Source organism: Nyctereutes procyonoides, unplaced genomic scaffold (genome assembly GCF_905146905.1).
Source record: "Nyctereutes procyonoides isolate TBG_1078 unplaced genomic scaffold, NYPRO_anot_genome, whole genome shotgun sequence".
Lineage (NCBI taxonomy): Eukaryota > Metazoa > Chordata > Mammalia > Carnivora > Canidae > Nyctereutes > Nyctereutes procyonoides.
The window spans coordinates 68,885,710-68,909,435 of NW_026575126.1; the positions used below are offsets into that span (position 1 = coordinate 68,885,710).

General features: G+C 54.0%; 4 protein-coding genes across 6 annotated transcripts; 1 reads left to right on the forward strand and 3 right to left on the reverse strand.

Annotated features, from left to right (window-relative positions):
- Window positions 1-1,849: 1,849 nt before the first annotated feature.
- Window positions 1,850-5,107, forward strand: LAMTOR4 (late endosomal/lysosomal adaptor, MAPK and MTOR activator 4). Of its 2 annotated transcripts, none has more exons than XM_055341269.1 (4): window positions 1,850-1,957; window positions 2,456-2,536; window positions 4,266-4,383; window positions 4,742-5,107. In XM_055341269.1, the coding sequence occupies exons 1-4, from the start codon at window positions 1,955-1,957 to the stop codon at window positions 4,786-4,788; spliced, it is 249 nt and encodes an 82-aa protein (XP_055197244.1). In that variant the 5' UTR covers window positions 1,850-1,954; the 3' UTR covers window positions 4,789-5,107. The 2 variants fall into 2 exon arrangements, with proteins under 2 accessions (XP_055197244.1, XP_055197243.1); XM_055341268.1 differs by having other exon boundaries at window positions 4,759-5,107.
- Window positions 5,108-5,307: 200 nt separating this feature from the next.
- Window positions 5,308-9,842, reverse strand: TRAPPC14 (trafficking protein particle complex subunit 14). Of its 2 annotated transcripts, XM_055341266.1 has the most exons (11): window positions 9,209-9,842; window positions 8,896-8,991; window positions 8,660-8,789; window positions 8,406-8,492; window positions 8,128-8,248; window positions 7,877-8,024; window positions 7,660-7,742; window positions 7,408-7,571; window positions 6,698-6,852; window positions 6,269-6,462; window positions 5,308-6,147 (listed from the first exon to the last, which is right to left on the reverse strand). In XM_055341266.1, exons 1-11 carry the CDS (start codon window positions 9,617-9,619, stop codon window positions 5,994-5,996), a joined length of 1,743 nt encoding a protein of 580 aa, XP_055197241.1. In that variant the 5' UTR covers window positions 9,620-9,842; the 3' UTR covers window positions 5,308-5,993. The 2 variants fall into 2 exon arrangements, with proteins under 2 accessions (XP_055197241.1, XP_055197242.1); XM_055341267.1 differs by lacking the exons at window positions 8,660-8,789; window positions 9,209-9,842 and having other exon boundaries at window positions 5,310-6,147; window positions 8,896-9,157.
- A 198-nt stretch (window positions 9,843-10,040) lies between these two features.
- Window positions 10,041-15,950, reverse strand: GAL3ST4 (galactose-3-O-sulfotransferase 4). Its single transcript, XM_055339241.1, has 4 exons — window positions 15,860-15,950; window positions 14,389-14,700; window positions 13,908-14,211; window positions 10,041-11,492 (listed from the first exon to the last, which is right to left on the reverse strand). The coding sequence occupies exons 2-4, from the start codon at window positions 14,511-14,513 to the stop codon at window positions 10,458-10,460; spliced, it is 1,464 nt and encodes a 487-aa protein (XP_055195216.1). The 5' UTR covers window positions 14,514-14,700; window positions 15,860-15,950; the 3' UTR covers window positions 10,041-10,457.
- A 1,040-nt stretch (window positions 15,951-16,990) lies between these two features.
- On the reverse strand, window positions 16,991-23,276 carry GPC2 (glypican 2). Its single transcript, XM_055340589.1, has 10 exons — window positions 22,952-23,276; window positions 22,122-22,280; window positions 21,457-21,779; window positions 20,512-20,592; window positions 19,385-19,547; window positions 19,035-19,165; window positions 18,625-18,810; window positions 18,390-18,529; window positions 18,128-18,303; window positions 16,991-17,395 (listed from the first exon to the last, which is right to left on the reverse strand). The coding sequence occupies exons 1-10, from the start codon at window positions 23,115-23,117 to the stop codon at window positions 17,145-17,147; spliced, it is 1,776 nt and encodes a 591-aa protein (XP_055196564.1). The 5' UTR covers window positions 23,118-23,276; the 3' UTR covers window positions 16,991-17,144.
- Between the last annotated feature and the right edge of the window lie 450 nt (window positions 23,277-23,726).

A 23,726-nucleotide genomic window follows, 5' to 3' on the forward strand; every position in this document is an offset into this window, starting at 1 on the left:
ATTCTTTGGGAGTAAAGTGTTGAAAACATCACAGCCCTGACCCCGTGTTGCTCAGCTTCTAAGTAAGCTAGGCAGGCAAAGAGTAATAGTAAAGTATAGTCAGTGCTACACTAGAGATATGAGCTCCTTAACCCCACTGGAACAAAGTGTGTATGTTGGGAGGGATCAGGTTGATATATTCATAATATATGAATTTAGGGGTGGGGGCACACAAGCATTCAGACTACAGCAATTATCAACACTTTGAAACCCTTTGTATCTCCTTCTATCCCATCCCTGACCCAATTTCAGAAGTGGCCATTACTCTAATTTTTAAAAATCATTCCCTTGATCTTTATCATTTTGAAACAGATAGATAATATCTGACTCCAATTCCAAGAAGAGTGTCTGGTACACAGAAGGTACTCAACAAATACTGGTTGAATGAAAGAACGAAAAACTGTGCTCTCTACAAGAGTAGTATGATTTGTAAAAACAAAACAATTCTGACGATGGCTAATGAGCACTGTCCTGCAAAGGGCTCCTCTGTATCAAGTAAAATTAAAAAAAAGGAACTTTTGAGATAATATTAAGTAGTAACTTAAATAGTAATAATAAATGTAGTTGGCTGATGGAGCAATGGGAAAAAGCATCAAACTCCGTGTCAGCAAACTTAAACTGGAATTTGGCTCTGCCACTTGCTAGCTAGTGTGCCTGTAGCAGGGCTTAGCCTCTCTTAACCAGAGACCTGCTTCCCGTTTCTATGGATTTGACTGGGTTGGACATTTCACAGAAATAGAATCATACTCTGTGTGGCCTTGTGTATCTGACTGCTTTCAGTTAGTAATGTTTTTGAGGTTTATCCACCTTGTAGGACTTATCAATACTTCATTCCTTTTTTTACAGCTGGATGAAAGGCCATTGTATGGCTATATTAGGCTTTATTTCTCTGTTGTTGAGTTTATGGATATTTGGGTGGTTTCCATCTCCCGGCTCTTATGACTAATGCTGCTATGAACATTTGCGTGCAAGCGTTTTTTGCATAGACATGTTTCCAATTCTCTCAGGAGTCCATCTAGGAGTGGAGCTACCTCTGGACTGAACTTTTCCAGGAACCGCTGATGGGCTTTCCACAGCAGCGGCACCATTTCACAGCCCCATTAGCGAGGCAGGCGGGCGCCAATTTCTCTACACCTTCACCAAACGAGGTGTTTACTATTTCTAGAACCAGCCTTCATTTTACCTCACCAACACTTTCTGTCACTTTGGTAGCGCGGGTCTAGAAACTACTTAAAACAAGTTTCCGAGAAGACACTCGGGTATTTAAAAAAAGGACTTCAGAGTCCTGTTTCTAATTTTTCCTGGCAGAGAATATTTAGCTTCGCGGCTGCCTGGCCTGAGGGGAGGAGGCGGGGAAGTCACTCACCGTCACACCGCTCCTTACAGAATCTCGGGAGGGAAAGCAGCTTTGGGAACAAATCCCTGTCCTAAAGGGATAGTTGCCTAGAATAGGGATATGAGTAGCATTTGAATAGCTCTTCTCGCGCATTTCACGCGTCATTTCACTTTATTTTCTCGCTGGTGGTCACACTGACGAGCAGCGCGGCCAAAGGGGAAACGCTCGCCCCTCTGCGCGCAGGCGCACATCCTCAGTCCACCCTCTCCCTCCGGCCCCGCCCCTCCAGGCCCTTCCCTCCGCCGACACGCCCCCTCCCCGAGCTCGGGGCTTAGGGGCTGGGAGATGTCTGTGAAGGAGGGCCTGAGACCAATCCGCTTGCGTCTACGGGAAGCGGCGCTTCGCATTGGCAGATTAAGGCTGATGACGTAGCCATGTTCCAATCCGCACTTTGGGGGGGCGGGGCTTAACTTCCAGAGCGCAAGGGTAGAGGGAACCGCCTTGTGGAAGCACGTGATCTGGGTCTGGAGCCGGAAGCTACCTATCTGATAGGGAGCGCCCCCAGCACCTAAGGCTGCGATGGTGAGTGAGGACGCATGCGCGGGAGTACGCGCTAGGGGTTCTGTATGCCTGTTCCCCAATCTCTTTGGTTACCCCTACTTGGGCCTACACTCCGCCCTTACCTCCCGTCCACCGGGAGGCAGAGAGAATCGAGATGGGAGGGGAGGCGACGTAGAGGGCTGAGGAGGGACCTGTGCGAGGGTGTATGGGCGCTGGGGAGTAGTCTGCGGGGGTGGGACGGGCCACCAGGGGAATTGGAGATGGGGCAGGGTGGGGGAAGGGAACAGCGGATCTGCAGAAGCCAAGAGAGCCCAGGGTCAGAGGGTGAGGAAGATGGGAAGCTTAAGATCAATGTTGAAGGCTTTGTAGAGGCAAGAGGGTCTGGAAGGGCCCTGGTTGGGGAAAGAGAAGGTTCGGGCGGGGTGGGGGTGGGGGGTTGTCAAAAAGCCTTGGGTTTGGAAGTGAAGGGCATCTAGGGCCATCCTGGTATGCTTCTCTAATTGCATCTTTACCCACTAGACTTCTGCACTGACCCAGGGGCTGGAGCGAATCCCAGACCAGCTTGGCTACCTGGTGCTGAGTGAAGGCGCAGTGCTGGCGGTGCGTTCTGGGCAAGGGAGGGGGTCCCCCATGGACACAAGGCCCCGTGATCCCTTTTAACATAGCCCAGTTTAGCCTAAGTTGTCTCTAGTCTCAGTCTTAGCTATCATGCTGGGCGTGTAGTAAGCTTTCAGTAACCAATCAAATAAATCTCTGGAATCGTAGTCTGGTACTTCAGAGTGAAAGAGGTTTACTGACTTTACCAAAGTCAGACAAATAGTCTTTTGATGATAACTGATATTATCCAAGTTTTCTCGAATTGTCTTTAGTTAGTATTTATGTAAGAGGTTTTGTATTTTGTTCCATGGTGCAATATAGTGTTAAGCTCTCTGAAAGTTTTAATGGAGCTGGAGAGCATCGCTTAAGGTTACAAGTTGAAAGTAATGCAAGTGGTAAAGACTAGTGAAGGAGACCAGAAAATGAAAGATTCAACCCATGTATTATACATATGACAAGGAGACTTTCTTAGAGGAGGTAAGAATTCAGCTGGGCTTAAAGGATAAGTAGTGAACAGGCAGAAAAAGAGAGTACTCAGGGTTGGAGTGGTGGCTTTGTGTTGAAGAGATTTGGAATAAAAGATTCCATTGTGGAGGACTTTCAAGACTGGGTTGACACACTGGGTTAATCGTGAGGGGAATAGGAGCTTTGAAGGGTTTCAAATAGAAATGTAGGTTAAGGAAATAGTTGAGCAAGATTCTTCTATTAGGTGTGAAGATAAGCTGGGAGGGGTGGGAATCAGAAGTAGGGGGCCTGCTGTGAAAATCTAGGTCTGAGACATGTCTGGCAGCAGTGAGAAGGAGCAAGGAGAGAAGGAATTTTAAAGGAAGAATCAATATATATTGGTAATGACTAGAGATAGGTAACAGAAGAGATACTTCTTCATGTAGTAAGACTGAGCCCAAGCCTAGACTGATGGTATCTTAACAAAGAGGAAATTAAGAAAGGAAGTTGATTTCGGAGGGGGTGAGATAAAGGGGAATTTTGATGACTTGACTTTAGATATTTTGATATAGAATGAGAGCAGTTAGAGTACATTGCTAGGAACTAAGCATCTCGCCAATATCTCAATGTAATCTTCAATAAGCCCATGGATAGGAACTTGTCCCAATTTACAGATGAGAAAACTGAAGTGTGGAATGTGTAAGAGAACAAAGGGCACTTCCTTAGTTGGGAGGTCCATGCTGAAGAGGTTGGGAGAGGAAATTGAGACAGTTACCAGAAAAGAGGAAGCCTAGGTCACAGTCATATCATTACCCAAGGGCTAGGTAGTAGGGAGGGGCTCAAGGACAAAAAGTATGTTCAGTTACGTTTCAGATTCTGCAGATAGGGCAACAAATAGAAAGACTGAGGAAAAGAGGGAGACTTGAACTAGTCAGTGGTGGATGAGCACAGATGTTTGAGAATGGTTTTATTAAGAAGTGGGGACAAGGGAAGAAATCAAGTTTCAGGGATTAGGAAAGAATGGTCAGTAAAGAAATGAATGAGAGTCACTGCTCACAGGGGGAAGCCCCATATTGTAAGGATGAGAAACAAGATGGCCTCAATAGGAGCAACAATATCATAGGAAAGTTTCAGGTTTGTTTTTCCAAAAATGGGGGGTGACCTTAGGGGTACTAGGAAGTTGAGAGGGAGAGGTTACAAACACTAGAGCCAAAGTGACTGTTCTTGGAATTCTTTCCCAGTTCTGTTCCCTAATTTCTGCCATCCCTCCTCCTCCCTCTGCATGCAGTCATCTGGGGATCTAGAGAATGACGAGCAGGCAGCCAGTGCCATCTCTGAGCTGGTCAGCACAGCCTGTGGTTTCCGGTTGCACCACAGCACGAACATACCCTTCAAGCGCCTGTCCGGTGAGCCTCAGCCCCTGCCCCTGGTGGTGGTGGTGGGAGAGGGTGGGGGTTGCTCCCAGAGGCTTCTCTTCTCAGGGGGGAAAAAAACACCTGTCTCCTGCCAACCTCCCACCATCTCCCTCTGGGGTCCCTGGTTCTGGCTACTTTCTTCCCTTTGGGTGGGATTCATCCCTGCATCATAACTGTGAGAAAGCAAGAGAAGGAAGGAGACATAATGGAGCCCTCCTATCTTCAAATCATTGAGCCTTCAACTATTAAAAATGCCTTTGGCTTTTGATCCCACCAGCTGATGTGACCCAGTAGAGGCCGTTGTACCCCACTAACTCTGTGCTCCCTTCCCTCTCCCGGGTGGGGGAAGGTGTGTCTCCTCTCCAGTGGTCTTTGGAGAACACACGCTGCTGGTGACCGTGTCAGGACAGAGGGTATTTGTGGTGAAGAGGCAGAACCGAGGCCGGGAGCCTGTTGACGTCTGAGCCTGCCAGAGGGCAAGGGGCAGAGGTGGATTGGGTCCATGAGCCTCCTCGATGAGGAAGACGCAAACCTTCTCCACCTTTTTCTTGGCTTGCTGCTAGAACTAAGGCTTTCTGCTCACCCACTTCCCCTCCCCTCCCCTCGAAGGGCAGAGGCTTGGGGACTTTGCACTGTGTCGGGGAGAGTGAGGGCAAGGGGATCTCCCTCTTCTTTCCATCCCTCCCTCCCTCCTAATAAACATGAGTCTGATGTTCCCAGGCCTAGGAATGTGTGTATGAGGGGGGTTACACCCCAAGTCCGTCTTCCATCTTCTAGGGAGACAGTCATGTATGTTGGACCAGAGGGGTAGTGTATATAAAACTGGCAGTCAGAGGATAATATGGTAGGAAGGGGGTTGAGGGGAGCTTTTTGGTGTGCATGCTGAAGGGAACCACTCTGAGCCTCTGGGGTCTCTGCCCCTGCTGCCAACACACAAATGAAAATCATTCTTCCCCCTCCTAAACAGGCATTTAATAGTCTTATTTCAGTTGGAAGCAGTAATTGGAGAATAAGTTACAGGAACAGATAGATTAAAAAAACAAACAGAAAAACAAAAAAAGAAAACCCCACACAACTTAAAGTGCTTCAGGCTGCAAACGTAAACATAAGGGGCAGGAGGAGGCCACCTGGCTATCTCCCTTTTCCCCTGAGACAGGAGGGTCATTGTCCGGGTCCCTTTACCATCACCACCCTCTAATCTCAGCCCTGCAGGTGGGTGGGAGGGAGGGAATGTCAGAGGCAGGAGAGACAACTTAATAGGAACAAGGAATACACTTTGTAAACTTAGAACCAGGGTACAGGGTGGGGGGGGTGGAAGGGGGGCAGGGGAGCTCTTGAAGTCCCTGCCCTGGCCTCGGGGTGGGGCCAGTCCCCTCCCCCCAAGGGAGATGAAGAAATACTGTTGGCTTAGTGCTGTAGCCGTACCCGCCCATTTTACAGCTTCTCCCCTCGTCCCTCATCAGCAGACACAGACAGGTGGCCTTCTTGGGCCTCCTCATCCACGGTGGAAGGCATCCCAGGGGGGGCAGAGTCTGGAGTGAGGACCCTCTCCAGGGGCTTTCGGTTTCTGGGAGGTAAGAGGGAGGAGAGCCTGCATGGTGCTACTTGACAGGCTCCACCACCAGGACCTTGCACTCACGCTTGGCAATCTTGTCCAGAGAAAGCACAGCCTTGTCCGGGGGCAGGTAGAGGGGGCGGCCCACAGGAGAGGCCACAGGAGGCGTGATGGCCCTGCGCTCCATCACGCTGCCTGACCTGGGAGAAGGCAGAGGCTGTGGGCTCCGGATCACACCCAGGACCCTGATCTGCTCCTCCCCCAACCCTGGCCTCTACCCGGTACAGTGGTACCAATAGCACACCTCCCCTGCTTCTGTACCTCATGAGGTGGCTGCGGGACGGCTGTTGGTGAGAGAAGGATTGAGAACGGCCCAGGCTAGCCTGGTGTCTCTCCACCAGGTCCCGGACAGCAGGGCTGCTAGGGCTGCTCTTTCGAGAGAGTGGCCGGGCCTCAGGCGGAGGGTGGGACACACTGGCTGTGAACTGCAGCTTCAGTTTCATGTGCTGGCTCAGCTGGCGAGGGGAGACACAGGTCAGTGTTCCAACTCAGCCTCCAGGCCCCAGCCTTCCTTTCAAATCAGGTTCCCCATTTGCCCTGCCAATGCTGGATCTAAACTCCACCTTCATTTTGGGTGGCTGTTCAGTGCCACCCATGGTATTTCTTCCACAGAGGCTGGTGGCTCTGACTCCTCCCACCCCGACCTTCCACACAACCCATCACATACAGTCCAGCCCCTCCCCAGCCCACCTCAAAGAGTCCCGTCCTCAGAGCCTGGAAGGCCACACTGAAGGTGAGCGCACTGCCTTTCCGGGAAAAGCCTAGGTTGTTGAGGGGCGTGTGGCAGACAATGGAGTCCAGGGCTGCCTGCATGGCCCGTCGCTCCTCCTCACACAGCTGCTTTCCTGGAGGGGGATGGCGGGGGAGGGGGGAGTTGTAAATGACAGAACCAGCCACCAATAAACACATCTGTACAGAACTTCTCAGTTCACAAAGGGCTTTCATGAGCACTCCTCAGAGCCACTCTGTGGAGTAAACTGAGTATATGTCATCTTTTGCTCAACTTCATAAAATAACACCTAATACTTACTGTGTGCTGAGGTCTATTCTAACCACTTTACTTATGTTAAACTGTTAAATCACCAAAACAACCCCATGAGATATTATTTCCCCCCATCTTAGAGAAGAGGAATCTGAGTGAGGCTCAGAGAGATTAAGTAACCTACCTAAGGTCACACAGCTAGTGAATGCGAGAGGTAGAAATCAAACATGCCAGGGAGCCCAGATCCAGGGTCATTGCCCTTAAATCACTGCCTGGCTGCTTCTTCAAACTCTCCATATGTGACACTCTGAAGACCACCCAGGTACAGAGCCGAAGCAGCCTGCTGCAAGCCACCCACCTCCATGAGCTCTTTTCCCTTCCTTTGGGACTAGGTCCCAGAGCCCAACAGCCCACCTACCAGCCTGTGCATGCTCCGGGGTCCACACAAGCCTCACAGCGAGGAAGTCTTGGAGATTGTTGAGCAGTGTATAGGTAACAGTGAACCGCTCATAAGTCCGAACGGGGGACTCACAAGAGGCAGTCATCACAAAGCATGGGCGGTCCAGGCGGATGCTGGGCAGGCTAGAAGCAGTGTGAGAGGGAAGCAGGGTGTGTGTTGCCACACGGTGAACAGGAGGGTGGTGCCCTGTGGGGAGTCCCACAAACTCACCGGTAGTGGGTGTAAATGCTCTGGGTGAAGGGCAGCTTCGGGGTAGACCACTGAATCACAGCAATCAGGGGAACCTCTAGGCCCTGTGGGAGAGACAAAAGGGAACATCATCTATATTTACGGTTCCTTTCCATCTTTTGCTCCCCCCCCCCCGCCTTTCCTTCCCACTGCTCTTTCTTAACCCTATTCCTTGAGCATGCCAGCCTCTTATACTCACCTCCTTGGCCCCTTGAGGGGGTTGCTCCCCCCCTCTCAGCTGGAACAGGAAGTTGTGTTCCTCCAGGGCACTAAGCGGGCAGGGGAAGCAGCCAGAGGTACCAGGGAGCCGGCAAAAGGAGCCCATGGAGACTTCCCCAGATTGGTGACTAGTTCAGCAGAAAGAGGGACAGAGCTTGATCTTTTCATGCCAGAGCCCTTGACCCTGCCCCCATCCCCACAGTGTGGCTGTGCCCCTCCTCAGAACCTCACCAGACATTGTCCACCAGGAGCACAGAGCCGTCGGGCATGACAGGTAGATAACTAGCATTGAAGTTTGGGAGAATACGGATGTCCCAGATGGAAATTTCCTCCTGGGACGAGCTGTTCAGCACTGTGGGAGGTAACAAGCTCAGCCAAGAGTACCTGGACCCCTCAAACCGCAGCTTTACCCCTCCAAAATGGACCGATCCCCACCAACGTGCCCAGAATAACTGCCCCCTTCCCCCGCCCCCCCGTCATTACCGTTGCTGCTACACAGATCTGCTCACCCTTGAGCACGGTCAAGTGTTTTCCAGCCACAGTGAACTGGCGGCATTTCAGAACTGGAGGGGGCAGCAGAGTCAGCAGGGTGCTCACTGCGGAGAGGGCAGAGACAAGAACTGAGGAGCTGGGCTCAGACCTCACCTCCAACACCCAGTTCTAATCTTCCTGGACTCTCCGCTGAGGCACTTGGCCAGTATCACCCTTCCACTCTGTCCCCCAAATTCCAGACTCTAGCATTTCCTCTCTGCATTCTCCCCACCTTGGGCCTTGAAAGCGCTCTGCTCCCCCCGGAAGGTCTCCCCAGGAGATCGGGTCTGCAGCAAGCGCAAGTAGCCTTGATCTCTGACCTCTGGTGCCTCAACCTCCCGTTTCCACACAGTCACTACAATCTGAGCACAAGGGACACAGGACTGAGGTCAAAGGAAGCGACAGCCAACCCAGCCTTAGAAAGGGAGTCTGAATTAGGACAACAGCTCCACCCCTTGCCAATCTTACCTTGGCCTTAGGTGTCCCTGGGGGCAGTCTATCCAGTGAAACGGTGAGTGGGAAGATGACCTCATCTGTGGACACAATTGGTTCCTCCACAGGCAGCTGGGGTTAGTGAAAGGGGTAAGAGGGCGGGAGAGTCAAAGAGGCAGCCTGCGGCGTTCCCTTTAAAATGTGCAATCCGCGGTTCTTCTCCGCCAGGCCTCTGCTCTCCTCCTCCGTCACCTGCCTCTTCCAGGGCCCCCAGCGTCCATCCCCTCCTGTCTCTGGAGCCCAGCAAACCGCCCCTCCGCCCCGTGCCTTGTCACCCCAAGCCCCTCACCGTGGTCGCTCCCCCTGAGGTAGCAGGGCCCGGGCCGTGGGTGAGGAGGGGGCTGCAGCCTCGGAACAACGCCCCACCGCCAGGATCCCCGCCCCCTGGGGGTTCGGGATCCTGGTCTCCGGAGCCACCGCCCCCGGGCGCCCCGCCTCCGGCGCTGACCGAAGCCAGGGCGGCCAGGGCCGTTGCCAGTTCTGCCCAGGCTCCCCGGGAGCCCAAGCCCGCGCCGCCCCCGGCGCCGGGCCCCGCGCCTCCCCGGCAGCGCAGCACCAGCAGGAAGCGGACAGTCTCCCCCAGGTAGAGATGGTTGCGCCGGGGCAGCGACCGGTACCGGCCCGGGTCCCCCGCCAGCTCCGCGCGCGGCGGCAGCGGCACCGCCGGGAAGTACATGGAGTAGTCACACTGGGACTCCATGGGGCGGCGAGGACGGCTTGGGCCGGGCCGGCGGAGGGCGAGGGGACCGCTGGCGTGGGGCTGGGGAGTCCCGACACCCGACCGGGGCTGCGGGCCGGGAGACCAGCCGGGGCCGGGAGCCGGGGCAACAAACCCGGTACCGAGGCCCCGCAGGGCCGGAACCGGGCTGCTGGGCCGATTGACTGGCGAGAAACCGGAAGCGGAAAAGAGGGGGCGTGGCCTCCGAGGCCCCGGAATTTGTGGGTGACCGGACTGCTGGGGAGAGAGGCGGGGTCCGGCTGGGGTTAGGCTGCAGTAAGGATTCTGGAGAGACTGCGGACAGATTTTAGAGAAGAAATGCTAAAAGAACCCTCTCCAACTCCATGTCTCCCAGGCCGGTGTTCCATCCTCCTCCCCTTTTCGCCCCGCATAAAGCAAGTCAAAGGTTCAAATTATTTATTCATTCAACAAACATTTCACAGTGAAATGAGCATAGTCCAGAACTAAATAATTCATAGAGAAATGGACACATTATTCCAACTTACACGGTCCAATTTTTTTCTGGCTTACTCCGCGATTTGCTCCTCTAGGGGATCTTGGAGAGTGCTAAAGGGATCTGCCAGGGGGTTGGAAAGGGGAAGGGGCAAAATGGGCCGGGAGGGGGTACTGCAAGGAGCTGAATGACTCTCGAATGCCTTCGCACAGGCTGGAAGACTTGGTCCTCACAGTTGTGCAAAGTTTCATTCAACCTCTAGGCCACAAACATGCTTTCAGAGGAAAGTAGAAATAGCATCTGGCTGCCCCCTGCTCAACCATGTGTGCCCTTGTAGCTTTGTCGCTAGACTTTGTGGTCTGATGTCTAGGGGGAGAGTACCCTTGATGTCTTACGGGGCAAAGAGACTGTTGGGGGAAACTGCTTGGCATCTAGCTTGTCCTTGTACTGTAGCTCAGGGGTAGCCAGGCGCTCACACTCTTCCTGGTCTGTGAGGCTCAGTCCACTCCGAAGTACGTAGCCCAAAACCTTACCTGACCCAAATTGGAAAGGGCGGAACCGTCGGTCAGTGATATATTTGGGGTCTAAAGCCTCACCCCCCACTAGACAATGTTTAGCCAGGGCCTCTCTGCGAGCCCGGAGCTCTGCTACAGCACTCTCCAGGCGGCTCTGGCCGTATTGACTTATCCGTGCCCACAGACTACGGTTGAAGTGAACATAGAGAGCCCAGTCCAAGTGGTTCCAGGCTCGGGCCCGTGCTGTCAGCTGCATGTCTTCAGTGGTCAGTCCGCTGTTGCTGACAGCACTTCGGCCCTGCTCACCTCCAGCCTGGGCATTGTGCATGAAGCCCACCACATCATCTAGACCCCAGCACAGGGCATCTGCCAGTAGAACCAATGATTCATCAAAGTACTCAGCGACCAAGACCAGATCAAAGACAGAGTCTAGCCAGGCCAGACTCCAATGGATGAAGGACGAAGATGCCAAATCTAGAGAGGCAGGGCTGGATGTCTGTCTGTGACCACCAGCAACTGTGGGAGCAGGGTGGAAGAGACCATTGGGATCCAGGGTATGGTGGGCTCGGGGACCAGTGCCAGAAGGCAAAATGTTCAGCTGTGGGAGGTTGGGGTCTCCAGGTGAATGAGGATTTCCTCTTTTGGTCTTCATCTCTGGGGGGAAGGGGAGGCCAAAGTCAAACCAAAGCAAATTGCGTGCGTAGTGGTCCCCACGGGCCCCAGGTCGGTAGAAGGCTCGAGGACTGGCCAGGAAGGCAGCCAAGGATGGTGCCTTGCGGAAGGCCGATGAGGTGGATTTATAGTAGGAGAAAGCAGAGCGAGCCAGAGCTGCTGGGTCTCGAACAATGGAAAAGAAGAAGCTGTCAGAAGGCATGACCTGAAGTACCTGCAGAGGAAAAAAAAACAGGTATAGGGAGAAAGAACTGGGCCAGGAAGAAACTAAGAGCAAGCCCATGGCCAGCTCATCCCCTAGACTCCTCATACCTCCTTCTTACAGCTCTGCTAGAAACTCTTGGCTTCCTTCATTAACATCTTGGGCAAGTTATTTATCATCTCTGAGACTCAATTTGCTCATCTGAAAAATGGAGATACCCCTACCTTTCCACTGACTATGGGGGTCCACAAGACAAAGAGTAGGAAGGAAGCTGGTACATGGGAAGCTCCTCAGGAACATTAATTTCTTTGGGCCTCTCTATGTAGCTTTGGTTGGTAAAATCTCTAAGAATCAAACTTTGCCTTCACTTCCCCAACAAATACCTATTAAGTGCCTACCCTGGGACTCTTGGTCACAGCTCTAAGAAAGGAACTGGTCTCAGGCCTCCTCCAGGTGGGGAGAGGGTGTCACTGGCAGTGAAGAGGAAGGAGAGGGGCCAACCATAAAGCTGTCTCAGGTATAGGCATCAGGTGGACAGGCCAAGCTCAGCATGACCAAAGGACAGAGTACTTCTGGGGCTCCTAGGCATCTTGGAAAGTAAAAGACACCCCTCAACTGGGAACTGGGGAGTTATGGACACTTGGTAGGATGCTACCTGAGGCCTGGGACACATGATTCTAATTCTCAGCAAGAAGGAAGGTGAGGGGCAGCCTGCGTGGCTCAGTGGTTTAGTGCCACCTTCAGCCCAGGGCGTGATCCTGGAGACTCGGGGTCGAGTCCCCATATCAGGCTCTCTGCATGGAGCCTGCTTCTCCCTCCCTCCCTCTCTCTCTCTCTCTCTCTCTCTCATAAATAAATAAAATCTTAAAAAAAAAAAAACAAAGGTGAGGATTGGACTGAGCCACACCCAAGGATGCAGAACCCGACTCCTGGACTCCTCAAAGGGTTTCTGCCTCTGAATATGGCTTGTCACTGAACCTGATGCCCCAAACATGATGTCCTCCAATCTGCTCTGCTAATGCAGGCATGCCCGCAGAGCAGAGCCTATGAACTGAGTGTCTCTTTGAAGGAAGGGGAGAACAGTGCAGAGAACATCCTATGACATCAGGTGAACCTGGAATAGAATCCCAGTTCAGCCATTTATCAGTTATGTAACTTTAGGCAAGTTATCAAACTTCTCAGAGCCACTGTCCTCCATTTATAAATCTGGGTTACCACTTACCTTGAATGCAGAAGTGCATGGAACACTGTAGTTACTCCGTGAATGATGATGACAATGAAGGTAAAGGTAAAAAAACAAAAACAAAAACAAAAACAAAAAAAAAACAGAGAAACCTGCCTGAAAGATTGTTGTCATCACCTCACTCCCAGAAGTGACTCCTCATGAGGTCCTATTCATGACCCTCATCTGCTTTCTCCAGCTCCAGCTTAACAGGAACATTTTTGCCGACCCCGCTGAAACTCTACCACCTACATACAATCCCCCTGCCCCTGTTACACACACAGACACACACATACACACACCACGACCACTGCCGCCACCACATCTTTGCTGATATTCTTACTACAAAGTTGTGTCCACCCTTTCCTTAAAACCCACTTCCCCAGAAAGCCCCATGTTTTTTGGTGAATATTCTCCCCACAGCTCTAAATACAAATGCACACATACCAGGAAAGTTGCTTTGACTTGGGAGCAGATGGGCCTGCGTTCAAATCCTAGCTCTGCTCCTTTCTGTTGGGGAGGCCAGTCACTTAGCCTCTCTGAAACTTGACCTCTTCATATGTGTAATGGAGACACTTCTAAGTGCCTTTCTGGCAAGGTGATGGTAAGATTAGTACCCAGGAATCAGCAAGTATTCAGTAAAAGTTCCTTCCCTGTATATTTTCATTTGCACATTGATTTTGTTTGCCCAAGAGCTCTCAGGTTCCTGGGTGTGTGGATGAGCACATAAGTGCACACATCTTCCCCTTTAGAACTGGGGAGGAGGGGGTCAGGACCAGGCTAAGGCTTAGTATGTAGACTTGGCATGTAGCTGATTCTCCATCTGGCAGAAAATAGTAAGAAGGCAGTGGCCAAGCAGGGGACCTGGTAGTGTCAGTAGAAGGGACCAAGAAGAGCAAGACGCATGGAGGTGGGGGTTGGGTGGTCAGAGTTGTCAGAGCACTGATACCAGTGGGGTAAACTGGTCAAGGAAAGAGGCTAGAAAGTTCCAGATGGAAGAAGGCAGGACTTTGGCTCCCAGGAACTACTAGGCAAGGGATGGCTGAGGAGAGGGGAACAGGAATCTCTGTGACCCTTATGCCCAACTTTTGGATGAAGTGGTGCCTGGGAATCCCCAGGCCTGGGGCCTCCTCCCCTGGTGGTCTTGGCCACAAGCCTAAGCCCACATCTCTCCAATCCCACCCACCCCCTCCCACACCTCTCACCTCTTTCAGGTTGAACCTCATGTGATGACAAAGGATGTGGAAGGGGGGCTTGGTACCTCCACCCTGAGGGCGGTAGCCTTTGACCCTAGAGGCCTGGAAAAGCCTTGGGTAGCCGAACTGGTAGCGGGCAGGGAGAGCAAATCGCAGCCCGTGTCGGTCCCCGTAGCGATGAAGTAGATTCAGCACAGAGCTGCTCCCAGATTTATGAGTCTTCAGGAACACAAGTCGCTGCCGGGGTGGGCAGGATGATACAGCCAATCTCAGGGATGGGGCCAAGGGCTGGCGGAGCTGCAGGCCTGGTAGCCTGGGGAGAGATGGGAGAGGAACTTTCCTGTCTCTCACCAGCAGGTGGGTGGGCATCTGGAGCAAGGACAGAGGACATGGAACCTCCTCTGAGTCCCCAAGAGTCACAGACCTAGGTGGCATGGGGAGGAGCTAATGGGGAGCATCTATCAGGCATTGGGACACGATAGGAACTCACCTCTTCTGGAAGGGCCCCCCCCAGAGCTGGAGGGCAAATCCGATGGTCATGAAGACTCCCAGAGCCACCCCCAGGCTCCGAGGCCCCCAGAGGCGCCTGGTCCTGGTAGGAGACAGAGGGCCCATGTGGCACAGGTAAAGGTGACGCTAACGAAGGGACAGGGCGAGGGCCAGGCACAGAGGCAGACAGCTTGAGATAACCGTGCAGCCGTGGAAGGCGCTGGTTCGAGATCGGGGGGTCATCCCCCAGGCCTGCTCGTAGCCCTGGTTGAGTCTGCCCCCTGAGTTAGCAGATTTTTGCCTCTGTCAGCGTCTAGAAGGGAAATGAGGGGGGAAGGAGGGGAGTCTAAGGAGAGGGTAGAGCCTTCTCTCCTGCTGCTGCAGCTCATTCCAGGAGTGGGAGCCTTTGGGGAGGGGTGTGTGGTCTCCACACCCAGATCTTCCAGGTGGCCCACAACTACTCCTCTGCTTCCCTGGCCCCAACCTGAAGTTTCTACCTGAGCCTCAGGGATTTAGAAGGGGAGGGTAGAAAGGCAAAGACCCTATGAGAAGGACCAATCTGTTCATGTGCCAGTGAGGTAGACATGGGCGGGCCAGGCTTCCCTGGCTGGCTTCCTAGTGAGCTCCTTTGCCTGTGGCAGATGGGGATGAAGAGTCCCATTCTGAGGCCATGAGGGGCAGGCATAAGGAGGGAATGGGGGACAGTCAGGGCACAGGCTACTAAGCCTAGAGAGGTCAACTATAGAAGCGACTTTGTCATGAGTAGGAGTCAAAATTCAGGCATTTCGTCCCCCTTCCAAAGCGCTCTCAGTGCAGGGCAGACCCCAGTGTGTAAAGAGCTGGGGGACATGTGGGGTTATTTGTGAAGCTCAGCTCCCGGGACACCCCCCCCCACACACACACCCATGCCTGCTTTCCAACTCCCTCTGCACCCAGGGGAGATTGAGAGGGTGGAGCTGGAGAGAGAAAACTCTGCGACATAAAGATACCGAAAGATATAAACACGGAGCTTCTGAGTCCTTTCCCAGGCCCTGGCTTCCTAATCAACTGGGAGTCCGGACCCACCCCTTCAGATCACAGCCACAACCCTGGGCCACAGCCCCTCCAACAAGCCCTGGCAGCCCCTTTCTGGGACAAGCCAGGAGTAACCCCAGGCAAGGAGAACCCGCACTTGCTACCTAGAGACCCGCCCCCTCTGGCATTACCCCCCCCCCAATTCCCTCCCCCAACACAGCCCCCAGGATCCAGCCTGGCACCGGACTCCCTCCTGTACCTAGACTTCTGTTCTTTTCATCCATCCATTACCCCCATTCCAGCCCTCCTCTATCCCCTCCACCCTGGTATTGGCTCGGTCTGTCGTCAGCCCTTTGTTGGCCCGCTCCGGGGTTTTCTCTATGAAACCCCCAAGTCTCCTCCCATCAATTCGAGAGTCCCTCGACTGGCCGCGGCCTCGGCGTCACTTGCCCACTCACCAGGCCCCCTGAGGAGCAGCAGGGAAATCGGGGTCTGGCCCGTCAGCCCGCCCCAGCCACCGCCCGGCTGCGCGCTGCGCTTAACTTTCCCCATAAACTTGCTCCGCGCCCAGGCTCCTCCCCCTCCCTCCTTTTGTCCCGCCAGTCCCAGCAGCTGCTAGGGCTTTAATCGCGTCTCTGGGTCGCTGCCGGCATCCTTCCTTCTCTGTCAGGGCACCCAGCCCGCTCTTGGAAGACAGCACTTTTACCCTCCTTTCACACTTGGGAATCAATTATACCTTTTCCTCCCAGCTTTGTGCAGAACAGAAGACTCATTCAGGCAACAGAAAGAAAGAAGGAAAGAGAAAATAACGAGTAGAAAGCAGACATTGTCAAGGACATGACAAGGTAGCTCCAGGGTTGACACACGGAGAACAGGGGCCCCCACCCTGATGGCAGGGGACAGTGGTGTGGTAATATTAATGATGCCTCCAGGCTGCACAATTCTCCCCATTTTACAGATGAAGGGGTTCAGACCCAGAGAATAGACAGCTTGCCCAAATTGAATGACAGGGGCAGGTTCCAGGAGAGGTCAGAAGTCACTGCCAGGGACGTGGCCATGCTCAGGGAAGGATGCTAAAAGTCCAGAGTCACACACAGGGTCCAATAAATTAGCTGTTTATTTGTAGAACAGATACTGAATCCAACACTGAAATATGAAATGTGGAAGTTTGTGAAGGATATGGATGACAGAGATCATGAGATGAGTCTTTTTTTTTCTTTTTGGTATTTTAGTTTAAGAAATTGATACTGAGAAAACACAGAAACAGCCCACAGATCCTGACATCCTATTCATATACACCCCAGTCCCCTGCCCTGCACCCCATCAGCACCCAGCTTTATCCCTTTGAGACCAGGTGCCCCATCCCTCCCCACTTCCAACTTCCTTCAAATCCCATCCCCAACTGCAACTCTAAAATTCTTCCCTTTTTCCTTTTTGAGGCTGACAAATGGCCCAACATAAAGGTTGAGGTTGAAAAGTACACCTCCTTCCTAAATAAATAGCCCCAGCCCCTCCTCCCCAGATTGTAAATGAAAAAATAAATATCATGAACACCACCCACCCACCCACCTACCCCCAACCCACCAATGGTAATCTGGATTTGGGGCCCCAGCCATTCACCCAAAAAGTCCCTTTCTCTATCTGTCTGCATCCCCCTTTGATTCCTCCCCAGATCCAGCCAAGCGGCAGGGGGTGGAGGGGATGGACCATGAACCCTTCTGATGCTAGGGCACCCCTCCCCTGTTATCTTGGTCCAAGCAGGGCCAGGGCTGAGAGGAAGAGAATGAGAATGGGTTGGGTGTGAAAACCAACAGATGTCCCCCCAGTCCTGCTCCTGCCCTGGTTGTGGCGGACAAGGACACCTCCTCCTCTGCCCCCACTAACATCCCTTCGAGGAGGGCGAGGCAGCCGGGCTGGGGGTGCCACAGCTGCTGCCCCAGCCATCCAGTCATCTGCATAGTGCTGTCCCTCTCCAGAACCGCTGGCGTCCTCATCTGCAGGAAGGAGAGGATCAGAGACAGGGTTGGGAAAGAGAGGCAGTAGGAGTCAGAAAGAGAGAGAGATGTAAACAGGGGGGAAGACAATTTGAGATTAAAAACAGACGAGAAGAGAGGGGAGAGAGAGACACAGGTATATAGGTGGAAGCTGGGAGAAGGGAGAAAGTGACAAGAAGGCAAGGAGAGAAATCAGACAGATATAGGAATGAAAGACAAGGGACAATAAGACAGAACAGAGAAAGATGGGGAGAGAGAATACGTGGAAAAAGGCAACAGATGCACACAGAAGCAACAGGTAGAGGGGTGGTGAAAGAGAGACGATGAGAGACAGAGATGGACAAACAGTAGGAGAGAAAAATGAACGTCCCTCTGTGCCTTGCTTCTCCGGTAATCTCTATCTTGGGAGCCAACCCAATGGCCCGGCACTGGGCTTTCCCACTTCCCTCAGGATGGTCACCCTCCCCAACAACCCATAGCCTTTTTTTGTTGGCTCTCAGAGGCTCCCCCCTATTCTGTAAGAGTGGACTCAAGGAGGGAGACCTATCATCGGCCTTCTACCCCTCGCCTTTGAGGTAAGCGTTCAGTAAGCGAGTTTTCAAAGGAGAAGAGAGAGAATAACCCAGGGGAGATGCGAGGGGAGGGGCTCAGAAGGCAGTGGGCGGGGGCGGGACGGGGGCGGGCCGCAGAGAGGCGCGAGCGGCGAAGCCCCCGAGGCGCCGGGGCTCTCACCCCAGTCTTCCAGTTCCAGGTCGCGTCCCAGCGCGGCCACCTTCATCCTGGTCGTGGCCGCCCGGAGCTGCAGCCGCCGCCTCCGCGTCTGGAGGTCGGAGCCCGAGTCTTCCTTCTCCATCTCTGGGTTGTCGAGCTGCTCGGTCGGGGAGGTCCCGACCACGGGCGACAAGTACCTGCGGGCAGAGCAGCCCCGAAGGCTCCCGCCCGGCCCGGCCGACCCGCAGTCGCCCCCCGCCCGCCCGCCGACGCCCGGTCTCACCGGCCCCGCCCAGCTCCGGTCCAGCAGGGTGCCGCCTCCTGAGAGATGTCCGCCGCCATGCGGGGGTCCCCGCACACCGTCGTGGGCAGCCCGGCCCAGAAGCCCCTCGCCCGGCCTAGCCGCTCGCGGAGCTCCCACACCTGGGCGAGCAGAGAGCGTGGCTGGGCTGGAGCACGCGCCCCCCACTTCCCGTCCCCCAGGTCCCCCCCGCCGCCGCCTCCCGCCACGCACTCACCAGGCGATTCATGCTGGTGCTCGCTGTCGTCGTGGGCCTCTCCTCCTCCGCCCCCGCCCCCGCCGGTGCTGCCGCCGCCGCCCCCGCAGCCGGCGGGGTCCAGAAGCGGCCCACCTCTTCCTGCGGGGGTGGGGCTCGGCGGGCCCGGGCCAGTATCCGTTCGGGGTTCCCACATTGTTGAAACACCTAAGGCACAAGGAAGAGGAACCCCCCCCCCACCGCCAAGTCATCCGGCGGTGAGAGCCACAGTGTCCCCACTCCCAACATGCCGGTCTCCCTGACACCCCAGTCTGTCTCCCCACTTCAGGCCCTTACCTCCACTTATCTCTCTGGTATTCCATCTGATACCCCCACACTGTCTCCCCCCTCTCCTCAGGCTGACATTCCCACTCTTCTCATGGCCCCCATACCTGGGCTGACACTGCCACACTATTGTCCTGCAGATACATCAAAGCTTCGGAGATCTTCACCCCAATGGATCGGGCTGCCAGCTCAAAAGAAAAAGAACCCTGGAGCTTCTCAGCCAGTAACAGGAGAGCATCTTGAAGAAGAGGAAGGAAGAAAAAGTGGGTCATGAGGGAACTATCATATTCCCACAAATCCCAACCTGGGTCTTGGAGAGAAGGAACAAGGTGTTGGATAGGGAAACCTCACATGAGAACAGTCTCTCAACTCAACAAGGTTTACAACTCTCTCCACAGTCCACCTCAAGGCATCCCAAACACAAACAGCCCTCTCAAGCCCTCCTGAATCCCCTCACCTAAATAGGCCTCCCAGTCAGGATCCAGTCCCTGGTTTCGGAGACAGCCATTGGCCACATTGAAGCAGAAGCCCCGGCAGGGTGGCAGTGAGGGGACGCCCCGACAAAGGGGACAGCCAGTCAGACGCATCACAGCCCGCTTGCAACCTTCAGACATTGGCACCTGGGGGCAGATACCAGGACTGTGTTATTCGCAAACAAAGTGACTGCGTTCAGCCAAACTTGGTGCTGGACAGAGAGAAATCAAACACCACCCCCCCACCCACCCCCAGGCTCTCTGTGGAGAGCTGGATGTGATTGTGTAGAGTTGGTGACCCCATGTGGCAACAGGTAAGACCTCAAGACAGTAACACGTCTGATAAGGAAGTTTCTTAGGGGCCAGGCTACAGATACCATCTTTTGGGGGAGAGGGAGGGATGGAATTAGAGAGGCAGTGGGAGGAGAAGTCTGAGAAAAGGTTGAGAAGACGGAGCCCATTGTGGCTGAGAAGAGAGGAGACTGGGGATGCAGGATGTAAGGCTGAGAGGTCAGGGAGAAAATGGGTGGTGAAAAGAGGGATTTAAAGGCCAAGGCAGGGGCAGCTGGGTGGCTCAGCTAGTTAAGCTTCTGCCTTTGGCTCAGATCATGATCCCAGGGTCCTGGGATTGAGCCCTGGGTAGGGCTCCCTTCTCTGCAGGGAGCCTGCTTCTCCCTCTCCCTTTCTCTCTCAAATAAATAAATAAAATCTTAAAAAAAAAATAAATAAAGGCCAAAGCAGGAATCTGGCCTTCAGTACCAGGAAGGCGGAGTTATTAAGGAGTCCCGTGGGACATGGTGTGGGGGAATAGTAAAGGCACTACTTCAATTTCAGGCTGCTCTGGAGATGAGCAGGCAACCAGAGGCTGGCAGGGGTGGGGAGGGTTGGGAAGGGGGTTGTCTCAGAGGGCAGAAAAGGGTTACAGAATGGCACAAGGTCATGGGTCATGGCTCAAGGGCCCCTCCTTCCTGCTTTATCCTGGTTACTGGTGTATCCAGGACTGACACGGAAAGGCCTCAGACCTCTCCAGCTGGCACTTGACTCTTCCTCATAGGGCCTCTCTTCTACCTCTCCCTCCCTGGGCCCTGCCCACACTCAGGCCCCTTCTAACCTTAAGTGCTTCGCTGACCACATCTCTTCCGGTCTCCAGACCCTGGATAAAGGCCCGGGCGGCCACCAGGGCCCGGGTTATCTGGGATAGGGGAGAGAAGATGAGAGAAACCACAGGGTCAGTCATGGTTCAGTCAAGACTGGAGCCAAGAGACTACACCAAGGGCATAAGCAGCGGGGATTAGGTTTGTGGAGTTAATGGCAGCATTGTTAGGAGTGCCAGGTGGTACAGGGAAGCAGGTTCAAAAGGCTCAAAGGAATTATAGTCCAGAAGGATAAACGGGAACTGGGTTTGGGAAGAAACAGAGCAATTGTGATTTATAGGGCTGAGGGCTGAGTGATAGAGGGACAGTGTATCCACATAAGCAATGAACTGGAAGCCAAAGGTATATCTCACACCAGAGATACACCCTGCCCATCATCCCACACCAGAGATACACCTCTACCACTTACTGACTGTAAGACCTTAACTTCTGGGAGGCTCAGCTTTCTTATCCATAGAATAGGGATACTACCATCTCCCTTGAAGAATTATGATAATTAAATGAGATACCATAAATGAAAGTCTGTCTCATTAGGTGCCTAATTCATGGTTAGTTGAACCAGAGGAAATCAAGATATTAGGATTGGGGAGCAGTTGGCAGAAAGGTGGCTGGGGCCAAGAACAGGTGAGTGGTTCAGGGACTTGTGTGAAACTAGGGCACAGAATGAGAGTGAAAGGGTACCCAATTAAAGGAGATCAAAGAACACTGGGTTAGGAGGAGGGGACTGGGGCTCAAGATAGGGGTCATCAGGTCAGAGATGGCTGCCATGCAGGATGGGGGAGATCACCAGGTCAGGGGTGACTGGGACATGGGGGGTGTTCACTGAGTTGGGGGTGAGTGGTGCACAGCTCAGAAGTCACCAGGTCAGAGGTGGCTGAAGCTCAGTCTTTAGGGCCTCTCACCTGCAGGTAGAGGCGGCGGGGTATGTCCCCAAAAGGCTTCAGAGAGTCATCAGCAGAGGAGGCGAGGCGAGTGAGGCAAAACAGGTAGTCAGGGGAGAAGATGTACTGTGGATGCAGCAGGGGGAACAATCTCTCCAGGAGCTGTGCCCAGAAATCCACCAAAGCGTCATCTAACCCCTCACCGGACCTCTCATAGTAGTCCCGCAGCCGAGAGAACAGGCCACTGAATACGGGGGCGTGCTGAGAATACAGGTGGCCGAAGGAGCGATGGAAGAGCAGGGCCAGAGAGTGCTCAGATGACAAGAGCATCTCCCGAAAAATCTCTGTGGCAAATGTGGAGAAAGGGGTGTGAGATGGGGTGAGGCCAGGGAAGGATGGAAAATTGAAAGGGCTGGGGCAGGAAGAGCGAGGAAGGGAAGACTGGAAAAAAAGACAAGTGAGTTAGAGCCTCAGGAACTCTTAGAGACCTGGGAAGACTGGGAGGGGGTCGGGGGGGGGGCACTGATCCTGGAGAGAGCCTGGGGGTGAGAGTGAAGGGGGGCTAAGCCAGGGTTAGGATGCCACAGGGATGGATTAGAGGGTGGAGACAGGATGTTTACTGGGGTCATGAGTGCAGAGAGGAGGTGTGAGGTGTCAAACCAGGTTTAGAGACCCTAAGTCCTCACCATCAAATTTTCTGTGCCGGGAGGCCAGTGTGTGAACCAGGAATGAGCCGTTCTCTTCCACCAGGCCTCGGAAGGTGGCCTCAGTGTCCCAAGTCAGCCTCTGCTCTATCTCACTGGAACAGCAGGTGTACTCCTGGGGGCAGATCCGGAGGTGTTCACCTGCACAGAGGAGACATAGAGCAATGGGGGTGGCGGGAGTGCTTTCATGAAATCCCTTCCTTCTTCTGTCTGTAGGGGGGGGGGGCTACCCTTTCTCTTCTACCTGTCTGGTCTCTTTTCTATTGTCTCTGCCTCATCCCCACCTGACTCTATCCCCTCCTTATTGTCCCCTCACCCATCTCAAGTCCACTGCCATTAGCCATGGGATCAAATAGTAATGGGCCAAATTAGTGATCAGTGTCCTCAGGTCACCCTCCCCAATATTGCACACTCCAGGCCGCTAAGGACTTACAGGACAGCGTCTATGAGAAGAATGGGGATTGGAGGGGTGGGGTTACTAGGTAAGCAAGAAAGTATTATCATTGAAGGGGCTCTTAGAAATAGCGAGGGGGACAGATTGAGCTATGAAGAAAGAAACACGGGGCGGGGGGGGGTGCTAATTACTAAAAAGGGATTCCTAGGGTGGGGGTGGAGTAAGAAACCTATTATGTGAACAGGAGGGTTATCGTGATCCTGGTAAGTTCAGAAGAAACACTACTCTCATGACTATGGCATGAAAAGATTATGATAACGGTCATTCTGAAAAGGAGGAGAGTTATTGTGAACTGGGGAGGAGCCGCCGCCGCCCCCTCCCGCGCCCCCAATTCTCTAGTCTTCCTCTTTCTCCTCACCTGAAATCAGGGCGGGAGGGAGTAGGCTTAAGCTATATCCCCGGGCCCCCAGCACCTGCCGGGTCTCAATGCAACTCCGGGTGACCTTTGCCTCGCTCCCAAGTCCAGGACCAGGACCGGGACACAGAGACAGCAGCAGAAGCAGAAGAGATCGCAGAGCGGACATAGCCGCTGCCGACCTGGTTCAGCAAAGTGTGTCCCAAGAAGGAGAGAACAGCCCGAACTCGGGAATCCGGTTCTCTGCCAACGCACCGCTCCGCCGGCCAGAGAAAGAGCGCGACCTCGGAAAACTGAATCCCGAGCACGATAGCTGGACCAAGCGGCATCTGCGGAGACAATGGGAGCGGGGAGCCGGACAGGGGGCGGGGTCCGAGGCAAGGCCCCGCCAATGATGGTAAAGAGCGGGCCTCAGGGGCGGGGCCGAGGGAGAAATTAAGCCAATGTAGTGGGGAAGCTCGGCAGGGGGGCGGTACTCCGCGGAACTAAGGAGGCTGGTGGGGGAGGGGCGTAGCCTTTCTTGGGGGCGTGGCTATCTGACTCGAAAGGCGGGGCCTTGGTGGAACTCAGCCTATAGCAGTTGAGAAACCAGACTGAAGGGGCTACAACTACTCTAATGCGAAGCCCGGCCAATGGAGGGGGAAATTGGGGGCAGAGGGGGCGGGACCGGGGTGGAGCAGGGCTAAAGCAGGTGGTTTCCGCGCCCGAGCCCATGTGACGGGGCGGCCCGCCCAAGAGGCTGTGCGCACGAGGCTGCTGGAGTAGCGTGACTGGAACG

Coding starts and splice junctions, on each gene's coding strand:
- GPC2 (XM_055340589.1), bottom strand. CDS start 23,117: ATGTCCGCTCTGCGATCTCTTCTGCTTCTGCTGCTGTCTCTGTGTCCC. Junction 21,780..22,121: donor CCGGCACAGAAAATTTGATG/GTGAGGACTTAG, acceptor CATTTGCCACAG/AGATTTTTCGGGAGATGCTC. Junction 19,166..19,384: donor TGACTGGGAGGCCTATTTAG/GTGAGGGGATTC, acceptor CTCTTCTTCAAG/ATGCTCTCCTGTTACTGGCT.
- LAMTOR4 (XM_055341268.1), top strand. Junction 2,537..4,265: donor GTGAAGGCGCAGTGCTGGCG/GTGCGTTCTGGG, acceptor CTCTGCATGCAG/TCATCTGGGGATCTAGAGAA. Junction 4,384..4,758: donor ACCCTTCAAGCGCCTGTCCG/GTGAGCCTCAGC, acceptor TCTCCTCTCCAG/TGGTCTTTGGAGAACACACG.
- GAL3ST4 (XM_055339241.1), bottom strand. CDS start 14,513: ATGGGCCCTCTGTCTCCTACCAGGACCAGGCGCCTCTGGGGGCCTCGG. Junction 14,212..14,388: donor GGGGGGCCCTTCCAGAAGAG/GTGAGTTCCTAT, acceptor ATCTCTCCCCAG/GCTACCAGGCCTGCAGCTCC. Junction 11,493..13,907: donor TGAGGTTCAACCTGAAAGAG/GTGAGAGGTGTG, acceptor TTTCCTCTGCAG/GTACTTCAGGTCATGCCTTC.
- TRAPPC14 (XM_055341266.1), bottom strand. CDS start 9,619: ATGGAGTCCCAGTGTGACTACTCCATGTACTTCCCGGCGGTGCCGCTG. Junction 6,463..6,697: donor TGAGGACGGGACTCTTTGAG/GTGGGCTGGGGA, acceptor TCCCCTCGCCAG/CTGAGCCAGCACATGAAACT. Junction 6,148..6,268: donor TCCCGCAGCCACCTCATGAG/GTACAGAAGCAG, acceptor GCCTTCTCCCAG/GTCAGGCAGCGTGATGGAGC.